Raw genomic sequence first — 21593 nt, forward strand, 5'->3', positions numbered from 1 at the left:
GGCTGCTGCTTGGATTGCTCTCCTTGCTCTTAGGTTGGCATTGTCCCTGCTTTACTCTGCTGCCACCCTTTTTCCTCCACATTCTAGCCTGCTGACTCCCAGCCTCAAGATTCCTTTTGGCTGATAGGCTCAATTTTTTTATTATTTTTCTTTATCCATTAGGAATGTTACTGCTTTTATTTTTTTTTTTTTCTTTTAACAACTTAGTCACTTCCTTTATTTTTCCTTTCTTGTCATAAAATGTGCTTGCTGATGCAACATCCTTGCAAGGAATTTGGAGGTTTTATTCCATTTGCCTACTGGGAAGGGCATGACATAAGGAAGGGTTGTGACTTCACTAATGAATACTTGGTAGAGTTATGCTTAAGTTTCAGGAAATTTGGGGTTTTGTTTTTCTTGGTTTTTTTTTTTTTTTTTCTCAAATTTTCTTGTAAATCCATAGGGTCAAATGCCCTTTTTTCTGTGATAAGATTTTGGATTTGTCTTTAAGGACAGGAGCTGAAAACCCCATCTTAGACACTGGCATCATCCTTCCTTTCCCTGCCAGTTTGGAGAGGCTGCCCTGAACATTCAGCAGAATCAGGAAAGCTTTTTACCTCTCAGACAGTGCTTTTAGTCAAGGGGGATAATATTGGGCAAAATTTGCTTTAGCATGCATGAAACCCTGGGCTGTGCATGAAGGGTGGTGCCTTTTGTCAGGGCTCTGACAGCACCACAGAGGCTTGGCAGGTGCTGAACTGAGGCTTTAGGATTTAAAACCAGTCAAAACCATTTCAGTTACTCAAATCCCAAACTGTTTTAAATTCTTGTTTAATGGCTCTGGGAAGTTTCACCTTTGGACCAGGACTTTGATGAAAAAAAATGTAACATGAAGGTGGGAGATGAGGGAGGTGATCACCCTGGTTTTATAGGAGAAGAAATGAAAGGTTCTGACTCCCCTAGGGCTGTGAGGACAGGGCTGGGCACTGCTTTTTGGGAACCTGGTCCATGCTCTCCTGCTCATTCTCAATCTGATTTCTTTGTGCTCTTCTCCCCTAGGTGTGTGACCATGGAAGAAGAGGTGCACCATCCAGAAGCCTGAGCAGTTACACCAGGACAGCTCTGGAGACACTGGCAGCAGGAGCCTGAGATACAGGAGAGAGGAATCATGCTGAAACCAAGTGGACTTAAAATCCCAGGCAGGGCTGGGAAGCACTCCAGCCCCGTGGGACGGGCATCAGGGACCAGCACAGCTGCTGCCACCACTGGCTCCAAGGAAGGTGAGTGAGGGCTCCATGCAGGGCATCAGCTGCTCCAGGGACTGCCTGGCCTGGAGGCACTGGGCTGGTGGAGCCAGTGTTCTGTGGGATGTGAAATTCCCATCTGTATGTGGGTTGAGGGATCAAAATGTACCAGGGTGAATAAATGGGCTCCCTGTCCCAGGTAATGCACAGAACTGGCAAGTTGTGGAGTGGGTGCTGTTGGGGAAGATGAAGCAGTAAAGCCTTATAAATATAACTGTCTGGAAAAAGATTTTGAGAATATGGAAACTATAAGTGAGATTGAAATGAAAGCAAGCTTTGAGATACCTCAGTTACTGAACAACTGGAAAACAATGGTGTGGCCAGCTGAAGGTGATCCCCTTTTGATGGAACAACACCCTCTGCTTGCAGACAGGCCCAAGGGGCAGAGCAGACCCTAGAGCTTGGCAGAAGGGGCCCAAAGAGGAGTTTTTAGGGTTTAAAATGTAACACAGTGTGGTAATGTAATGATTCTTATAGGCTGTATGGAAATGCTATAGGATTTGTATCCTGTACTAGATTGGTTAGTGAGAATGAGAATATTCAACACAGAAGAAGATTTATTGTATTGTAACAGGAACCTGACTCTCTCATCCTCTTCACCACACTCTTGCCTTCCCTCTCTTTACCACTGTGCAAACCCAGGGCACTGGGAATGTTTCTCTGTCTGCTCTGGGGTGCCCTGACCCACAGGGCAGCACTGACTTTGACCCTCATTCATGGAGAAAGTTTCCTAGGCTTCAAAATAAACTAGAATCCACAAAGGTGTGAAATAGATTGTAGAGAGCAGTGTAGGTGTATCACTTGGTGAGAAATTGAGGTTTTGGGATTTTTAGTATGTAGTGGATGGAAGCAAGATGGAGGGCACAGGGTGTCATCCTGGGCTGCTTCTTCCTTCTTCTCCATGGGTTTGGGTGGCATTTTGTAATTGGGCAGAAAAGTCTGCATTGTGAGCTCTGTGGGATCAGTTATTGGCTTAAAAGGGAAATAATCTAGGTGTCAGTTCTTAATTGGATAGTTTAGTCTTAAAAGACCTTATAGCAATAGATTGTTGGCCATTTTTGTGGTGCTTTTCCAGTGCCCTGAGCCTGGTGTGGGCAGCGTGCAAAACTCTAGATAAGATAACAATAAACAAGAACCTGAAGACTGAAAAGATCCAGTGCATCTCTTTCCTGATACAAAACCACTCCAGAAGGGTCTCCCCAGACAGGGGAGCCCTCTGAGAGGGCCCAGCCTGAGTCCCAGAAGTCGGGGAATTGGCAACAGGTACCCAACAACCTCCCTCTTTACCTCTCTCTCCCTCTCTGGGGCCTGCTCTGAGCTGTGGCTGGCAGTTCCCAGCAGGGCCCTGCACCCAGGCCCTGTGCAATAAACCACAGGTTCCTGACCTGGCTGCAGAGATCTCTGCTCTCTGTCCATCCCCACCGTCCTGCCCCTGATGCTCCTGCAGGGTGGGAGCCTGATGGATCCCCTGATGGATCTCCTGGTGGGTCCCCAGACGGATCCCCTGGTGGATCCCTGATAGGTCCCCTGATGGATCCCCTGATGGATCCCCTGATGGATCCCCTGATGGATCCCCTGATGGATCTCCTGATGGATCCCCTGGTGTTCAGGGCTGGCAGAGGTACCTGTACAGACACTGACAAGGGAAGGGCTGTTAATTGGGCAGATGGGAACCTCCCCATCACCTCAAACACTGCCCTGCAGCCATTGCTATTGGCCTGAGAGGATGTAGGAGTAATAACTGAGCACTTCAGGTGATTTGGCCTGCGCTGTTTATGTCAAATTAGTGCCTTTGTTTAAACAGAAACACTTGAAGCCCTAGGATTTGAATAATGACTTACCTTCACACACCTCCACATCTTGCAGTTGTTGATCTTTATCCAGTGTATACAAAAGCTATGCAGACTGTCATTAGTATAATTAACACTTCAAAAGCAGTTGAGGATGTGTTTTGCTTAGGATTCATTTTTATGGCTTATTGACTGGTGGGTTTTTTTAAAATTATATATAATTTAGTAAATATTCAAGATGGGAGTTTTGTAGGTAATTTTCTTTCATTTCACTTTGTTAAAAAAGGCTTTCTTCTTGCTTCTGGGGAAACACATCAGGATGATGTATGTCCTATCAAAACTTGTACTTTCACTATATTACACTTTCATTTCAGAAGGTCACTGGTTGCTTCTTTAGATCTGTCAATCTCTTGTCCTTATAATTCAGACCACTTCCTACATGCCTGGTTACTTTGCTATGTGTTTCAGTCTACAAAATACAGAACATTTAGCAGAATCAGGAAAGCCTTTTGATCACATTGGTCAAAATTTGCTTTAGCATGCTCGGACAAATTAGTCTGGGATAATAATGCTGCAAAATGAGAGTCACCAGGCAATGCTGTCTCTTGTCAGAGTAATGCAGAAGTGTTAATTATTTAATCAAAACAAAAGGTTTTGAGGTTCCTGGGCACATTGGGATGGTGATTGAGGCACAACCTCTGCACAGGATGTTCACACAGGCTCTGCTTGCTGCTGAGGCACTGACTCTGCTCCCTCATTGCACATCAGGGGCTTTGCTCATGGATTCCTCCAGCTGAGCTCTCTCTTCTTCCAGTGACCAATAGTGTGGGTGTAACCTCTGCCACTGTAGATTCTTTCCCCAAACAGTTTTGTACAAGCCACAGCTCCAACTTGGCTTTTTGCACATCTGCAAGGTCTTGTTTGAGGGGCCCATCCTTGCTTGGGGTCATAGGCAGAGTTCCAGATCCTCTGGTGTGATGCAGCCCTGTAGGGATTGCCAAGGAGCTGCTCTTCCCTTGCTGAGGACTTGGCCCTGTGTGTGGATATCAACAAATGTTTGGATTGCAGTTTAGTGTGAATGGGCTTTTAATATTAGAAAGCCTGATTTCTTTATTTTGTGCCCAAATCTAAGATAGTGAAGTATCCTTTTATTTGTTTGCTAGAGGGAAGCATAAATTGACAAAGGAAAAGTTTGGGATAGGTTGGGTTGTGTATTTTGGATAGGTTGCATAGTTTGGATAGGTTGGGCTGTGTATTTTGAAATTATTCTTCTAACCCTGTATTTTTGAATTTCCCCCTTGTTTCTCCATGCCCTCAACTGTGATTGAGAAATGAACCTGAACTCCAGTGATGTGCCTCTGTTGTTCAAGATGGGAGTTTTGTATGTCATGTTTTTCATTTCACTTTGTTAAAAAAGGCTGTATCTGCCCTGTTGTGACTCCCTCGAGGTGCTTTGGTCTGGGTTTATAACTGCAGTGTGTTGTGGAGTTGCTTTCAGTTGATTTTAATCACATGAAAAACACCAAAATGAGGCACAAGATCTGAGGCCTCTCTTCCCCCCAGAGGCTTTGTAGTGGCATCTCAGCAGGCACAGTTGGTGTGTGTCTTGTGGTATGAAAGGGTCAAGCAGTGGCAGGGTCAAGGCAACCTCTGGGCTGAATGCAGCTCCTGTTTGCTGGAGTTCCTTTGTGCCTTGTTCAGCTCCAGCCATCTGCCACCAGGGGATGTGCAGCCAAGTGCCCTGGGAGGCTCCAAATGGATTCTGACCTTTGCTTGAGGAGTTCTGAGTTTAATTCCTGGAAAAAAAGTGGGCATGGAGAAGGGAAGAGGTCTGGAGATGGTGGGTTGGTGCTGTGTGACAGATGTACTGCTGCTCCTCTGCCTCTCAGGACAGTGCAGGGGGCTTTTGGAAATGGCTGAGCCATTCCTGAGCCATTCCTGAGCTGAGCCATTCCTGAGCCATTCCTGAGCTGAGCCATTCCTGAGCATTCCCAGCTGGAAGGTGAGAACAGAGCACAGTGGGGTTGTTTAAACAACGTGGGCTGGGTGTTTAGCAGTGCTTGGGCTGTGGTGTTGTCTGTGGCACCTTCTCTCCCAGGGTCCTGCTCAGGAGCTGTGTCCCTGCATGGCCTGCACCTGCTCTTCCTCCTGCAGAATTCTCCAGAAGTCTGGCCAGCTGCCTCTTGCTGCTGTGAGCAAAGTGTGCATCCCAGCATCCTGCTGCCCTGCCTGTGTGCCCTTTGCTGAGAGCAGCAGCATCTCTGCTGCCTGTGGGGCCCAGCCCCAGCACAGTCCCAGCATTCAGCCTTTGGTAGGGGGAAACTACAAGGGAAAATACTCTTTTTTTTGGTGTTAAAGTGGTTTAAATCTATTCCAGAGCCAAGTGTCCACATCACTGAAAGCTTAACCATAGCAGGCACTGATGTGAATTTGGGGATGCCTGCAGCCAAAGAATCTGGTGGTAGATGGCTGTGGAAGCTGGATTTAATTTAATTACATTTCCTGGGATTAGTCAGATCTGGGCCACTAGATTTTATATGAGGTCTTGAAGTTGTAAGAAGGAGTCTCTGTGTGAGGTGTTTGAGAAGCCCTGCAGACACCATGAGCTCCATGACCTGTGTCTGCACTGAAAGTGCTTCCTGGGAGGCTGACAAGGTTTTCCTGACTCCACAAAAATTCATTACATGCTCCTGAACTGCTGCCTTACTCCTTGCCTCTGCACTTACCCTCCTCTTTGCCAGCCAAAGGAGATGTCTGCATTTTCTGGAGCTGGATGGAAGAAAGCCAGAGTGATTTGGGTTACAAAATTCAGAGCTGCAACACTCATCTATATCAATTTTCTACCTGGGTGGAGGATAGAAATCTCAAAAACCTGAAATGTAGTTGCAGAAGAGAGCCATAAATCTAACAAAGCACAGAATTAAACTGCAGCAGTGCCCAGTCTGTTGCCTCTGAGATGTTCCTTGGCTCTGGGAGCTTGGGGAAAGACCCCAAAAGGAGATTATATCTTTCAGATTGCATGATAAGAGAAGATGCCTTCTCACCTGTTGTACCTAAGATATGTCAGAGCCATTAGCTGAAAATGAACTTTTAAAAACTTTGATCCTCTTCCCCTCCCATAAGTTTATCAACCTTGTCTGCACAAGTGCAAGTGGAGCTACTCCCCTTTATTCTTACTCTGGAATACACAAATTGCTTTGATTTCTCCTTTCTCTTTTCCCCAGTGTCCTGTTCATATTCTTTTGTAGAAAGTCAAGTGTTTCTTATCTGTCTTTTATTTCTTTCTTCCTTTCCCATGCATGGAGATTCCTTTTCAACATTTCCATGTACTCTTGACAGCTCACATCTATGTACCAGAAAAAGGGTGAATGCAGATGGGAGCTGCTGTGAATTCTATAGAATTTCACAGTTCATGGCTGGAGGCTTCTATAGAGGCCAAATGTGCTGTAGTCACACGGAGCCAGCTTGTCACACATGCTGTATCAGAATTATTTCTCCTGAAAACACATTCAGAGTCTGCTCATGGAATGTCCTGAGTGGAGAGTTGTTGTGTCTCCTTATCTGAGCTGGTGCTTTCACAGAGCCATGAGGAATAAGAGCTTTAGTCTGGGTTAGGTACATTGGCTTGCTTTGGTTGTGTTTTTTTTTTTAAAGAACAGAAATTGCCATTTCCTCTGAAAGTCAGTGGGGAACTGGCAGCTGACATGGACTCCTGGAAGAAATTAGCCTTGAGTAATGTCCATGCTGGCTATCCCCCTCCCTCCTCTCCTGTAAAGCTGAAACAATGGAAAAAATAAGTTCTGCTGCTTTGCAGTAACTATTTTCCTTAACCAGACTGAAAATTCTTCTCTAGCTGCCTTAGGAGAGCATTTCCCACAAATGTGTTGGCTTATTTCCCATGTTTCAAGTGAATAAAGTCACTGCTCTTGACCCCACATTTGAGACAGGTTTCTGTGCTAAAGGTGTGGGTCATGTGTAAAGAGCTCAAAATAATATTTGGATTTCTTGTTACAAAGCTCATATGTCTTGGTTCCTTTCCCACCCTCCTCCTGGAAAAGCCTGGAAAAAGATGGAAAGAGAATGGAAGCTGTGATGAATGGGCCCACAGAGCCCTCCCAGCTGGTGGAACAGGTGAAAGTTGCTGGGAAAAGAAGCATTCACTTTTCAGAGTGGGTTTTGTCTGCTCAGAGCAGTGTTAGAGTGACGTGTTTGGAGGAGAAATTTGCCTTTCATACTTCATTTGGCTGTCAGCTGGCTCTAGTGTTTGTTTATGGTTCTTAAATCTCTTGTTCAATTAAAAAATCTAGCAAAAGACAGAGGACAACAGAAATACTTGTATTTGCAGATGGGGCTGGGCAACACTGAGACTTCAGTGCTGGAGGCAAAAAAGCCCAAACTTATTGAGTTTTCTGTGAGACTTATGTGCATCCAGTTAGAATCCAGAGTAGACCTTGGGTTTTACAGATGGATCCTGTCTTTCTGAATGGGCAAGTGCAAATATCTGTCACATGAATTTCATATTTAGGCATGGCTAACAATATCAAAACTCTTTTTCAGCAGTTACCTAGTTTTATTGCCAAAAACTATGCTTTGAGAGCTAAACTATACAGTATATTGCTGGGAGCTTGGCAATGCCTTCTTGTTTTCATGTAAGTGTACATGCATTATTTTTCATGAAGAATAAATGCACAAGGCTAACCATGTTGGCATAGTGTCTGCTTCTGCAAACACTGTGTGTTGCTTTTGTTCACTGAAAAGAAAAGTGAAGCAGACTGGAACGTTCCCAGGCCATTAAAGAGAATGGGATGACTGGCTCCATAGGGTAATTAAACTAAAATATGCTGTAATGAGGGTTTGGTAAGGCTGAGCTGGGTATTGGATCCTGGTTGGTTGCATTTGGGGTTTGGGTGCTGATGGGCTCAGCTTGGTCCCTGCTGGGGGCAGTCACTGCTGTGCCCCAGGGCTGAGTTTGCATGAGGGGGTTAACTTTTCTTCTAAAGTTTCTTTCCTAGAAATGTGATTATATTCTGAGGGCTGCTTCTAGTTTGAGACTCAGGAGTTCTGTGGCCAAGTCTCTTTTGATCTGTACCTGCCTCAGTTCTGCTGGAGGATCCTCAATCTCAACACCACCTTGGCTCTCTTGTGCATTTACTGCCTTGCTCTTGCCTTTCCCAGTGGAAAATCTTCATTCCTTTTTATTTATCTGCCACAGTCTTAGCAGCAACATCTTGGTGAATTAACTTGGAAATCAGTTGTTCGCCCCTCGAGTTTCTCAGGATGGTTTTTAAGTTAAGTTGGTTGGATGCACTGCAGTAAGAAGCAATTTCTGTTGCTTCTAGAATTTTCTGTGGTAAAAAAAGAGGGAGGGATGGTGTCCTTCCTGGGGAATTTATGCTTTAGTATAAAGAGAGAACTTTGGGAGGTTGTTCTCAGGTAATTATTGATGGTTTGGTGGCATTTTAACACAGGCTTTTTTTATAAAGCTGCAAGAAACTTCTGAGGCTCTCTGATTTTGTATCACTCTATTAATTCTACTCCCCAAATAATTATTAAAGACACTAAACCACTGTTTTGCCTGTGACAAAAGAAATAGGATTGTAATGTCCAGAGCAGCTGATTGACTGGCACAGACATAGGGACCTAATTCTTGTCTGTTCAAAGGCTTTGTGCCTCTTGATTAATATTAACTTGGGGTGTTGTGTGCTGGTGAATTGAGAGAGGAGACCCCACATCATGGGGCCAGAGGCTGCTATTATTTCTAGCAAACATTTGGTTTTGCTGTTTTGCATCAGGCCTCATGGAGTGATTGGTATTGTCAGCTCCCATCTGAGTGCTGTCCTCAATTAAATGCACACAGCAAGCCTGGATTAGTGATCCTGCTGGAAATGTGTCATTGGTGAAGTTTGGTGAGCTCTGTGTACAATTCCCTGAAAGGTGGCTGTAGGCAGGTGGAGTTGGGCTCTTTCTCCAGACAACAATTGTCAGAACCAGAGGACACAGTCTTAACTGCACCAAGGGAAATATAGGTTGGATATTAGGAAGAAGTTTTTCACAGAAGGAGTAATAAAATACTGGAATGGCTGTCTGGGGAGGTGGTGGAGTCACCATCCCTGGGGGTGTTTAACAAAGCCTGGATGTGGCACTGGGTGCCAGGGTTGAGTTGAGGTGTTGGGGCTGGGTTGGACTTGATCTCAAAGGTCTCTACCAACCCAGTGATTCTGTGATTTATGTCAATGGCTCTGTGTACACAGTGTCCTCAGGTCCTTGGGGAATTAGGAGGTTGAGGTGGCAGTGAGGTGTTTGAGGATCAAATGCCTCTGTTGCAGTGTCAGCAGATCAGCAGCCAGAGCTGCAGGATCCAGTCTGCACAGGCAATCACCTGGTCAGGGAGTTAACAGGTATCTAAAAGAAAACAACATTGTTTTCAGGGGCTGAACAGGAAAAACTGCAACTGAGAGTTGCTGTTCTGCTGCTCCAGGGCTGAGGTACAGCTGAGGAATGGGAACTGCAGCAGGCATGGGGGCAGCTCTGCTGAGGGATCATTAGGGCCTGAGTGTGTCCCCTTGTCACTGCTGGGGTTTGGCTGAAGTGCCCTGTGGGGGTTATGTCCCTCCATCCACCAGTCCCTCCTGGACACAGATGCTGTCCTGAGACCCTGCATGCTTGTTCTCATCCTCATGGCACATCCTGTGCCAAAGTTTTCTGGCTTGGTTGTGGACCAACCATGTGGCTGTTTGCATAGGGCTTGTGTTGAGCTCATGTGCCTTTCCTGAGCTGCTGTGCCTGCCATCCTGCACCCTGAAATACCTTTTGTACTGGGGTTTTTGAAGGTGGGGGTTCCTCCACCCTTTCTGGCTCCCCTCCTGAAGGGAAGAACCCCCTTTGGTGGCATTCCTCTCCCAATAAGTGATTCAGTACTTTCCAAGCAATATAAAAGGGCATTGAATCAATCTTAGTTTTATCAGCTTTACAGGTAACATATAGAGATAACTGTGAGTCTGATTTTAATTGTCTTAATGATTAGATACTCTTAGAAGGATTTGATGTAGTTAATCCTTGATATTCAGCTCATTCATTGTGGGTGAGGCATGAGCACACAGCAAAGACATATGGAGGTCAGACACCCTCCTGCTCTCTCTGTCTGTAGCTCTTCACAGAACAGCAGGGAGAGAAAATCTGCTTCTCACAGATGTTCAGCTTATGGAGGTTGGAATATAATGAACTGAATCCTATTCAGCTGGGCTGGGGTGTCTGCAGTGGCATCACTGTGGTTGTGCTTATGCCCATCAGAGTGGGGATGCAGCTTCAGGGTGGGATCAGCTCCTGCATGTGCTGCCTCCAAAAATTGCACTAATCCAGCTAGAGCAGATTAATCATTAAAGCCCTGAGCCAATATTCATTGAAATTAAAGGAAAGATTCCCTTTGGCATAGATGGATTTGGGATGAGAGGCTGCAGAATTAAAGTGGCATCAGACTGTTGGTACATAAAATTTCCCAGAGGTTGGAATTAACCAGCACACACACTGACCCTGCATGTGAGCATCTTCCTTGCAAGAAGTCTAGTAGGTGACTTGATCTCCACAAAAGCCTTAAAACATTTAGAATACAAATATTATTCTCTATTTATTTTAAGTTCAGTAGGATATTTACTTTTTAATGAAGATGCTAGTAAGTAAATTAATATCCTGGTCCCATAAAAGAGAGAAACCTTTTTTATGCAGGAGTGAGAACTGTAGTAAAAGACTATTTTATCACAACACTCACTCTAAAATAATAAGAGTTGTCAAAATTGAGCTGTCTGTGACTTCAGCAGCTCTATTTAAAATGCAGTTGTTTTAAAAATACAGTTGTTGGTCTCTCTGCTACAAAATGTGTTTGGCAATGCTGTTTTCCAGCACAGTAAATGTGTGTCCTGTGTGCTGCATCTGCACTGTGGACCAGAGGATGCAGCAGAGCCCTTCACTCCCTGCATGTGTTTGCAGAATTCTTTGTGAGAAAGGAAATGTTTGTAAATGGGGACTTTAAAATGGTCTCAGAGGAAGGCAGTGATGAACTTAGCCATGAGTGCCTCTTAAAAGCTGAACCTGCACCAAGGTTCAGGAGTTAATTTGTGTGGGGTAGAGCAGTTGTAGGGCAGCAGGAGTTAACTCTGCTGCAGGACTGCTCCCAGCCTGCTTGAGGAATTCCTGCCAAGCAGGAGCTCTAAGTCACTCTCACTTTCTGTAATTATAAGCTCCTATGCACACATGAAACCTCTCTGAATGCTTCAGCACCTCCTGTAAAGCTTGAAGGCTGTGACAAATTATTACAAGTATTACCCATGTTTTACACCAAAGACAACTTAAAGAAGGAGGTCTTGCCCATGTCATCCTGTAAGTCAGAGGTGAAAGTGGAAGTTATCTTGGCCAGCAGATTTTTCTGGCTTTTTGTCCTCCCAGTCCTGGCACAGGAGCAGCAGCTTCCCTCTCTGATGCCACTTCCCCTCATCCTTTCCACTGAGTGAAGTGTTGTGTAAACATCATTGCCTTTGGGATTTGGCTGAGGGTGTGCAGACACTGAGCTCTAGGGTAACTTTCTGTCCTGCACATGCTTGCCTTATTTCACACTTAAATCTGCACAGTTCTTTGGGATTCATGTCCCTGAAGACCTCAGGAGCCCTTTGTATTGCTGTATAACTTATTTCACAGAAATACTTCCTACAGAATATTTTATTTGGAGGTACTTGCTCAGAAAAAAAAAAAAAACCTGCCAGAAATTAGAAGTGTTTGATGGAGATTTGAAGAGAAGAATTTCAGGTGAAGGTGGTATGATGTTGAGAAAATTCTGAACCTCAAAAGGGCTTGGGGGTATTGTCCTCAGGGACTGACTCTGTCCTGGCTGGGTGTTCAGAAGGTAAAAGCCTAAAACTGATCATCTGATAAAGTGATGAAGAAGTGGCATGAGAGAGAGTCATAATCCACATGTGAGTCTTTCCTAATAGTAAGGAGTACTGGGAATGAGAGCAGAGTGTGTGCTCAGGGTGCCCAGTGGGGCCTGTGCTGAGTCTTCAGTGCAGCCCAGCTCCTCAGTTCCCAAGCTGTATCTGTGATCTCTCACTTCACATCATCAATTTCCCCACCACCACTCCTGAAGTGGTGTATGATGTCATTTCTGGTGGTCACTGAGGCTTAGACCTGTTGGGTTTGAGAACACTTGCTGTGTTTATGTCATAGCTCATGTATTTTAGGTATTTTAGATCTGGGTCATGGTCATGTTTACTTTCAAAAAAAAACAAACAAAAAAGACATCCACTGCAAACAGGTGACTTGGCTTTTCTGCCAATGATGCCTGTTCATGTACAGCTCATTGCCTTTTGAGTTGGATACTTAGCTGTTAAAGCCAGGTATTTGGAATGAAGTCGATAACTCAGTGTTAATCTGCTCTCAAATATCCTTTTTATTAGATTAGGCAAAGCCCAGGCAGCCCAGCACACCCTGCACTGTGTGGAGCTGTGTACAATCAGCCCTTTGTGTGCTGGGCAGCCTGCTCAGTGCATGGGTGTATGGCTGCAGGAATAAAGGCTGAAGGAGTGATGAATCAAAGCTGTGTTTAGCACACTGCAGCCCCACAGTGTTTGGTGCCCATGCTTGCTTGGCAGTGCTCATTTTTACCTCTGCTGTGTTTCCTCTGGGATCCTGGGGTGCTGCAGGAATCTCCCTCTTTCAGGGGGATGACTCAGAGAGATTGTGCAATTGTACTGATGTCATGTTTCTATTGAGGAGGGGAAAAATCTACATCCAGGGGAGGAAGAATGTGCTTGTCTGTCTGCTGGTGCCATCCCAGTGGCTCAAACTCTGCTGTTTCTCAGCATAGCTGGTCACACTGAAAACCAGCCTCTCAGCATAGAGATAAGGAGCTAAAAAAGCATCCTCCTTCATTCTTATATGTCAGGTGTTAAGTTTTTCTACTCTCCTCAAGAGTAGCTGCAGACAGGGCATGAGGAAATGTGGCTGCAGGCTGGCAGCTCTTGTAAAGAGCTGTGAAGATTCCAACTCCTGCCAGAGGGAAGCAGAGCAAAGTAAAATTAGAAAGTCAGAGAAAAGCTTGTGGCTGTACCAAAGAAATATTTCTGAGATTCAGCAGGTAGAGATGAGAAGTGGTTTTCTGTCAAGAGAAGGGGAGTGAGGAGGATCTTACTGCTGTGCTGAATTGCTACATGTCTGGCCCTTACCAGGGGAGATTCCATGGTGCCAGCAGAACCCTCCCTGCCTGAGCTTCCATTTGCACAAATGCAGCAAATAAAGGATGCTTTGAGCCTGAGCTGGGGGCCTGTGGGCCTGTGCAGTGCTCAGAGTGCAGTGGGAGCACAGGTGTGAGTGGCACAGCTCCTCACCTGTCCCACCAGGGAAAATCTTGCTCTGCTCTGGAGCTAATCTGACCTGCCTGGGGTAGCCAGGTCACTGAGCACTCTGAGCATACACCAGAGGTTAAAATGCTTGTTCCACAGCTGGAGTGAATCCCTGAGCACTCTGAACATACACCAGAGGTTACAGTGCTTGTTCCATGGCTGGAGTGAGTCCTGTGCCCACAGGCAGTGTGTGCCAAAGCTGGAGTCAAACTAGACTCTCTCCTGGCATTTAGCTTCTCTTTCCCATGGGTGTTAGAGGTACAGTGAATCTGCTTGTGCTTGGCTGCTCAGGTTATGCCCTGTGAGTAAATACCCTGAGTTAGGCACACACAGCAACTTCTCCTGCATCTTGTTCCCAGTACAGGGACACCCTAAACTGGCTCCAGTCTAATCAGAAAGTAATAATTGGCTTCCAGCCAAAGCCAGGCTCTTTTTTGGTGCCTTCTTGTCTCCCTTTGATTGGGACTGAGCTAATGCTGTCATTTCTGAATGACTAAGGCAGTGTCACTCTGTGTGCACCTGCTTGGGCAATGCACTGCTTGGCTGCTCCTCTCAGTTGGTGCTGCAGGAATGGTCCCAGAGTCCATCCAAGTGGGTTTTGTGTGGGAATGATGCCTGAGAAAAATTCCAATACGTAAAAAGGCTGTGAAATTTCAAACCCCTGCTGCTCAATTAGTTCTTCTGGTGGGGGGAAAGCACTGTGCTTTACTTGGCTGCTCTTTACAGTGTTTGGTGCTCAAGAAAAAATTCTCCAGTTCAGAACAGTCCCAAGACTGCTGTTCTCTCTCTGTGCTAGTGCCAGTGTTCTGCCTGGGAAATCGTTTATAAATGTCTTATTAAAGACCTGGGTCTGCCTCCTTTTCTTTCTCTCTGTCATCGGATCAGCTCAGTGAGAGCAGCTGTCCTCACTTCCATCACAGCAGCCCCAAACCACACTTGTGCCTTGCAGATTCCCACAGCCAAAGAACAGCAGACAGCTGTGCACGTGTGTGTGCTGGGCTTTGTGGGCATGGGGGCTCAGGCTGAGCTCCTCCTCGAGCTTCTCCATGCTTCTTTGAAAAGAAAAGACTCCAAGAAACCAGCTTTGTGCTAGTTTTGTGGAGAAGTGACCACAGGGTGAGACTGCAGCTGAGGTGAGTGTGAGCTGGGCATTCCCTGGGCTGCTGGAAGGAAGCTCCCTGTGCAGGGCAGGAGCCTTTCCTGTGAGTATCCCCTCCCCAGCTGCTGCTTTTATTCTCAAGGTCATCTCATAGGTTACCCTGGGCTGCTTTCTAATGCTCCTTTCTGCCCCTAAGTCTTTCATTACTTGCAGTGGTCAGTGGGAGGTAACCCAGTTTGGCTGTGGGGCTGCTGGGACAAAACTGAGTGAGGCTTTAGAGCTAAGGGCTTGCTTGAATAGAAAACTGTATTTTCTTGTCAGAATAAGTTATGGTGAATAACTTATGGTGAATAATTTCTTCTAGGTGGAATATTCTCTAGTTGAAGTGATTTTATTGTTTGTTTAAGGAAGAATGGAAACTGTTATTTTGTAATATACCCTTTAACATACTAACCTGGTGTTTATTCAATTCTAGTTTTGCAAATGTGTCTGTATATTATTTCTAGAGATGAGGGGTGGCACATCCTGAGGAGGAAGATATGGGTGCTCCAGTCTTTGTTAAACTTGCAAAGCTGTTAAAGTTGTGGGATTTTTGTTTTCATTATTTCTGGTGAAAACAGGGTGCTTCTCCAGAGGTGTGATATATAGACCCTGTTTTAAGGCTGAAAAATGTTAACTAGAGTATTGAAAAGTGACTGTTGAAAGAATATGGTTTTAAAAATAATAATTATGTAAAAATTAAGGCTGCAATTTTGAGATTAATAGATCCATCCATATGTTGCAAGGTAATTATCCCTCAGTGAAAGAAACCCTGTGCATTTTCTACCAGTCACTTTCCTCCCTTGTACTGCCAAAACCAATCTGCTTTGCATATTTTGTTGAATACCATTGTTTATTTGAAAAAAAAAACAAACAACAAACCTTTAAATCCTCACACATAAATATATAGCTTTGCTGTTGTTTCTTTTCAGAATTATAGTGGATTTGATCTAGCATAGCTGGTAACTCCCCCAGCTCCTCCATCTCTAGCAGGCACCAGGAATGTGCCTCCTGCCAGTGGCAGAGCAGATTTTGTGCCAGTCAGCATCTTGAATGAGACCTTTATAAGAAAGCCTTTGTTTGGGGTGTCTGAGTGAGGCTCACTGCCCTCCCCAGCTGCCTCTTGGGAGGCAAATATTTGTCTCAATGGGCAACCCTTCCATTCAGTGCAAGACATCTCTGCAGTGGTCCTTACTGGGTTTTGCTGCTCATTCATAATTCTCATTCTTACTGTCTTCCTCCTCATTGCAGTTTTATTTCTGGATGTGCCTCCTCCCTTCAGAGGAGCTAAACACAGGGATGCTGAAGGTGTATCAGGTATTAATATCCACACCATGGGTTATTCCTGGGAGCAGCAGGGCAGTAGATTTCCAGGGTGCCAGATGCAGAGCTTGCCTCTATGCCAGATCTTGGCCCCAACTTTTCAGCTTTGAACTTGCAGAGCTTTCAGCTCTTGTTTCCAGTCAGCCATAAATCTCTGGGGCTCCTTCCTCCCACAGTGTGCTGCCAGGCAGTTGGCTATTGTCTGCACAGTGTTGCTTTTTCTCACAGGTACCTCTCTCTTCCTTCTCTGTTTCTGCCTCATCCTGCAGCGTGAAAGGGCTGTGATAAATCCTGCAGAAAGCAGCTGCTGTGCTTTATAACTGGAATTTCCGTGTGGCAATGGGCTGGCTTTCACCTGACTGCCAACAGCATCATGTTTATGTAATCCAGGTTGCTTTGAGAAGCTCAAATCCCCATGTGGTAACCTAGAAATTCCATGTGGCAAGGGCTCAGCAGTGAGAGCTGTGGAGGCAGCAGGCACCAGCCCTTCTCCCACAGGAGTCTGTGCCTGTGTGGCTGCTGCTGCTGCTGCTGCCAAGGGAAGAATCCCTGAGCCCTGCACGGGTGGCAGCTCCTGGAGGTGCAGCAGGTTGTGCATCCTCCTCTCTTGCCCAGTAGACAAGCTGCTGTAGGTGGTGGGGAGCAGGTGCTCTGCACTGCCCTCCTCTGAGGGGAAGCTCTGATGAGCTCTGTTCTCCCTCAGTGAAGTTCTGCAGGGTTGTGCTTGGAGATGAAATGGAACTGCAGAGCCAGAGAAGCTCACAGTAACAGCAGTGTAAAGGATGAGTAAAACCCACTGCACCAGGAGCTGACAGCTTTGTGGCTGTAGGGACAAGACCAGGCTGTCCTCCAGCCCACAGTGGAGGGTGGTTGTGGGGGTACCAGTTGTGGATTTTTCTGGGTCTGGATTGAAGGCACATGAGATGATAGTTCATGTTCAGACTCAGGTGTTTATTATTTCTTATCTGTCTCACTACTATGAGTTCAGCAGCTTTTCATTAGAAGGCACAAAATGGCCAACAATCTATTGCTACAAGGTCTTTTAAGACTAAACTATCCAATTAAGAACTGACACCTAGATTATTTTCCCTTTAACTCAATAACTGATCCCTCAGAACCCACAAGGGGGACTTTTCTCCCAATTACAAAATGTCACCCAAACTCATGAAGAAGGAGGAAGAAGAAACCCAGGATGACACCCTGTGCCCTCCATCTTGCTTCCATCCACTACATACTAAAAATCCCAAAACCTCAATTTCTCACCAAGTGACACACCTACACCACTCTCTAGAATCTATTTCACACTTTCGTGGATTCTAGTTTATTTTGAAGTCTAGGAAACTTTCTCCATGAATGAGGGTCAAAGTCAGTGCTGCCCTGGGGGTCAGGGCACCCCAGAGCAGACAGAGAAACATTCCCAGTGCCCTGGGTTTCCAGGGGTGGTGGGCTGTTGGATGGAGTATTATCATCCACCACAGCTCTTTGGTGCTCTGAGCAGGGACGGTGTCTGAGTGTCATCCCCAGCTGAGCAGTGAGCCAGGCTGCCCCAGTGCTCCAAGCTCTGCATCATCCCTGTGGCAGTAAAACCAGACCTTATTCCTTTGAGCTGGCACCCCTGTGGCCAGCAGTAGGGTTTTCCAAGTGACAAAATCTTGGCTTCAAATGGGCATTACAGTCCCCTGGTCTCAGGACTGTCCTGAAGCCCTGCCCGGGCTGGGAGGAGCAGAGCTGATACCAAAAGGGTTTTTTTTGACCAGTCTGGTTGTAAGGCTGCACTTTGAGATGCTCACAGACTGCACAACTTGCTGCCCCATCACAGGTCAGTGGCATCTACAGCAGGAGCCAGTGACAGGAGGGTGAAGTGTCTTCAGTCTCGTGCCAGTGGCAGCTCTGCCAGGCTGGGGCACTTTTGGTGCTGGATGAGAAGTTTATTGATTTCCCATGGAGAGGGAACACAGCTGGGATTGGGTGGGTAGCTCTGTGCTGCATGTCTTGTGATGTGGTGATGTTTGAGGGTAAAAACCTCTGAAAATTAAAATAGAAAAGGAAAATGACCTCTTTTAGGGGCACTGTAAAGCTCTTCTGTAAATGTAATGTTTGTGCTTATTTCTCCCTCCTTCCTGACATGAGACACTACTTTGGAATCCCTCTTCTTTATTTTCTTTGGTTGTGGTTTTAGTTTTTTGTTTTTGCTGTTTTGTTGGTTTTTTGTTTGGTTGGTTGGGGTTTTTTTGTGTGTGTGGTTTTGTGTTGGTTTTTTTTTGTTGTTGTTGTTGGGGTTTTGGGTTTTTTTGTTGTAATTTTTTCTTTCCTGTTTCTTTTAAATCTAGTGTGCCTCCATTTCATCAATTAACTGCTTGTCTCCTGATTCCCATGGCAACACAACAGGCTGTTGCATTTCTGAGTCCTTTGGCAGTGGTGGTGCCTGGCATGTGGTGCTGAGGAGCAGCCAGGCCACAAAAGGGTTCTGCAGGGAGTAGGAAATCCATGGGCAGCACTCACTGAGCACTGCCTCTCACACTGAACTGCTCTTCCCTCCCTCTCCCTCCTCCCCTTTACATACAAGTTTCCTTTCCCCTTTGTTTCAGTTGCCTGGTGTTAAGAAATGAGCAACTGGAGTGCTGTGGGAGGGTGAAGGATGTGCAGGGAGTGAGGGGATGGATGGGTTCAGTGGATGTGACTGGAACACAGCACCAGGCTGAGCATGTCAGGGATCCTGCAGGGAAAGGATTCCTGCTGCTGCTGCAGAGCAAGTGCTCTCTTCCTCCCAACTTCAGTTTCCAGGGCTTTCTTGAGGGGGGGGATTTCTTGCTTCTATACTATACAAAGCTTCTGTTCACTCCTTCCTGCAGCAGTTTCCAAGAGCTGGAAAAATCCATGCCCTTTTTGCAGAAGTCCTTGTGCTTCAAGGGATTTTGGACACATGGCTTTCATTGACACGGTAACAAGAGCCCTGTGAACAGGCTGAGACTTCAGTTAAACTTTTAACCTCTCCAGCTCTTGGCTGGTGGGAATTTGACTCCTGAAGTAGTGGTGCCCTGTCAGTGTGGGTCCCTAAAACTGGTGGGATGCAGGAAGAGCTCTAAGCACCAGGTTTGCCACAGTGGTGGCTGATGTGCAGGCTTTGTGAAAGGGAAAGCAGAGATTTGGAGCTGGATAAGATGTGCATGCAGTGGATGCTCTGTGTGACTTTGATTTACAAGTTGTTGCTCAGCCCTGGAAGCTGTGACCTACAGGAAGCCCATTTAATCCAGAAAGAATGAGGCAGCTAATGAACACAATGGGGCTGTAAAGTTGGGAAGCCTGAGTGCAGGAGATCCTGCTCTCTGCTTGTTGTGTCCTGGAGCCTGGTCCCAGTGAGAGAAGGAGGGCAGCTGCTGCTGTGGAAGTCCTGCTAGCAGGTAAGGTCTGTTCTGGACAGAGCAGCACAGGGAGATCCTCTTGGATGGAGCAAGAAGAGCATTCCTCACCCCTGGCTTCCAGGTGAGCTGCTGAGCTGGAGCCCGGTAGTGACCTTCAGAGAGTTCCTGTGGCTTCTTGGTTGGCATCAGCAGGAACTGCCAGGGCTGGAGTAGAAAGAACCCAGTTTGTTCTGTTGGATGTGTTTCTCTTGTGTAACTCTTCTCAATTTCATACCTGAGATCTGTACCCTTGGTTTGCTGTTTCTTGGAACTTTTTTCTTAGTGAGTTTTTTGGAACTTGTTTGCATTTATCTGGGGAGTCTGCCTAGAACAAGAAGGCTTTTCTTCTTCAAAACAGCAAATCCAAGTGACATAGACCAACAGACCTCTCTTTAGGTGCCTGTAGGCTGGAAATCTCAGGACCCTTTCATGGCAATCCTCTTGGGTGGCTTTCCCTTCAGCTCTAAGAGGTACCTGGAGAGTGGCAGTGCCAATGTCAGCTCTCTGAGAGCAGTGCCACCACCTGCTCTCACTTTTGGGCTGTCCTAAGGTACTCATGGGATTGAAGTCAAGTTACTCATTGCTCCATTTGCCTTCTGAAAGGTTGGTGACAAGATACCTACCTGGGAGGATCAGAGCTTAAACTGCTTGGGATGCTGTCTGGCCATCTAGCTAGTGGCTTAGTAAAAGCCAAGAGAAATGGGTTCAGCTTGGTCATGGTTACTCTGAAAACCTTCTGCACCAAAGCCCATTAGCTGCTCTGTGGTTATTATTTCATATGTGGGTAATGAAAGCCATGTAAAACACAAGTTTCTACACTGTGGCCATAATAAACAAGGTGAACCTTCAGGCACTTCCTTATTTACATCCTGTGCTTTTGAATAATTCACCTCATGCTCAAGAATAATGATGTTTCTGCCTGCACTGCTCGGGAGCCTGGGATGAGATTGCTGCCCTGAGATGTAATTACTGTAGTTCAGCATACCTGCCTATCAGACAGGCTCCTAAAATGAACAAGAATGTGTAAAGTTCCACTAAAATTTTGGCTTTTGGGCGAGGACAGTGTTGCACCAGGAATCCAATGAACTGTTCTTTATTTTTTTTGCTAGTCCAAGTCAGTTTTGAAGGTGTTTGCTCTTGCAGTGAAATACTGTGAGTCTAAATGCAATTTCAAATCCTGCTGCATTGTTTGTTCAGCCTTGGGCAGCCTTCCTGCCTTTCTTTGCTTGAGCTTTGCTGCTGAAGGGTTTGCTTATCCCAGCCACATTGCAGAGGTGCTTGTGAGAGTCAGTGTGACCATTAACTGACACCTGAAATCAAGAGCTGTGCTGAAACTCAAGCTCAGTAAGTCTAGAAAAACAGTTTTGATCTCTTCTCAGTGTAGTAGCAGAGCCCCCCAGATTTTATGTGCTTATAGTTCCCTGTACAGGAGGTTGAGTTTGGCTGTCCTTGACGTGGTGGGTATGTGTGCACAGACATGTCAGTGGCACAACCTTTGTGTGTTAGGGTGCTCTGCCAAGCACAAAACCAAGGTGTAAGTTGTATTTCTAATTTAATTTATTCTCCTACCCATCACAGACCTTCTTGGTGATAAACCCCTGTAGCTAGAGTTGGTTATTTAACTTAGAGCCTTCTTAAAATGTAACTTGTTAATCTCACTGCTTTACTATCTTGTGCTATTAAGCATTGAAATGACAAAGTGGCCTTATTTTCTGCCTGCGATTGTTTTTATAGTTCAGATGGATGAAGCCCTGTTTCCTCCACCCTTCTTTTTATTTAAAGTCTTCTGTAAAGATCAAAAGCTCTAAGCATCCTTATAGTCTTTGGGTTTAAGATTTTTAAGGTGAAACTGGTTCTTGGATGTAATGCTGCCCATCTGATGGAGCTCATCTTGGTGTACTGTCCTACAAAATTGAGAGTGACACAAGCTTAAATGCCAGAAATTTGCCCAAAAGCCCCCAAAACTTCTTGATGAACACATGAAGCTGAGGAAACTTTCCAAGGCAGGGTCCAGAAGCCAGGAGAAGGCTCTCCCTGGGGGCTGGCTGAGCTCTGCTGGGAGCTCCATGGTCTCTGTTGCCACCAACATTTTCAGCTGGGAACAGTATTTACACAGCCAGGGACAATGTTTACTGTCCTTCCTGTGCCCATCATGGGATTTTCCTGAACATTCTTCATGTGTTATGTTCCTTTTGGCTGATCTTCTCAAGAGCTGTTCCAGCCCAGTGAGATGGTTGGAGATACTTCTGTTTGTGAGAGGAGTTTGTACA

The 21593-nt window shown here is 45.8% G+C and overlaps 1 protein-coding gene across 5 annotated transcripts in view; it reads left to right on the forward strand.

The window, feature by feature from the left end:
- The window catches only part of CLIP2 (CAP-Gly domain containing linker protein 2), a 99030-nt gene that overhangs the window by 30974 nt on the left and 46463 nt on the right, over nt 1-21593 (forward strand). For all 5 annotated transcript variants that reach the window (XR_013184900.1, XM_077188857.1, XM_077188858.1 and 2 more), the window contains one exon: nt 1039-1259. Coding sequence is in view for 4 of the 5 variants with exons in the window: in XM_077188857.1 (XP_077044972.1) it covers nt 1148-1259 (112 nt within the window). In the remaining variant the exon portion in view is untranslated. The remainder of the gene's footprint in view (nt 1-1038; nt 1260-21593) is intronic.

This window comes from Agelaius phoeniceus, chromosome 20 (assembly GCF_051311805.1).
Source record: "Agelaius phoeniceus isolate bAgePho1 chromosome 20, bAgePho1.hap1, whole genome shotgun sequence".
Classification (NCBI taxonomy): Eukaryota; Metazoa; Chordata; class Aves; order Passeriformes; family Icteridae; genus Agelaius; species Agelaius phoeniceus.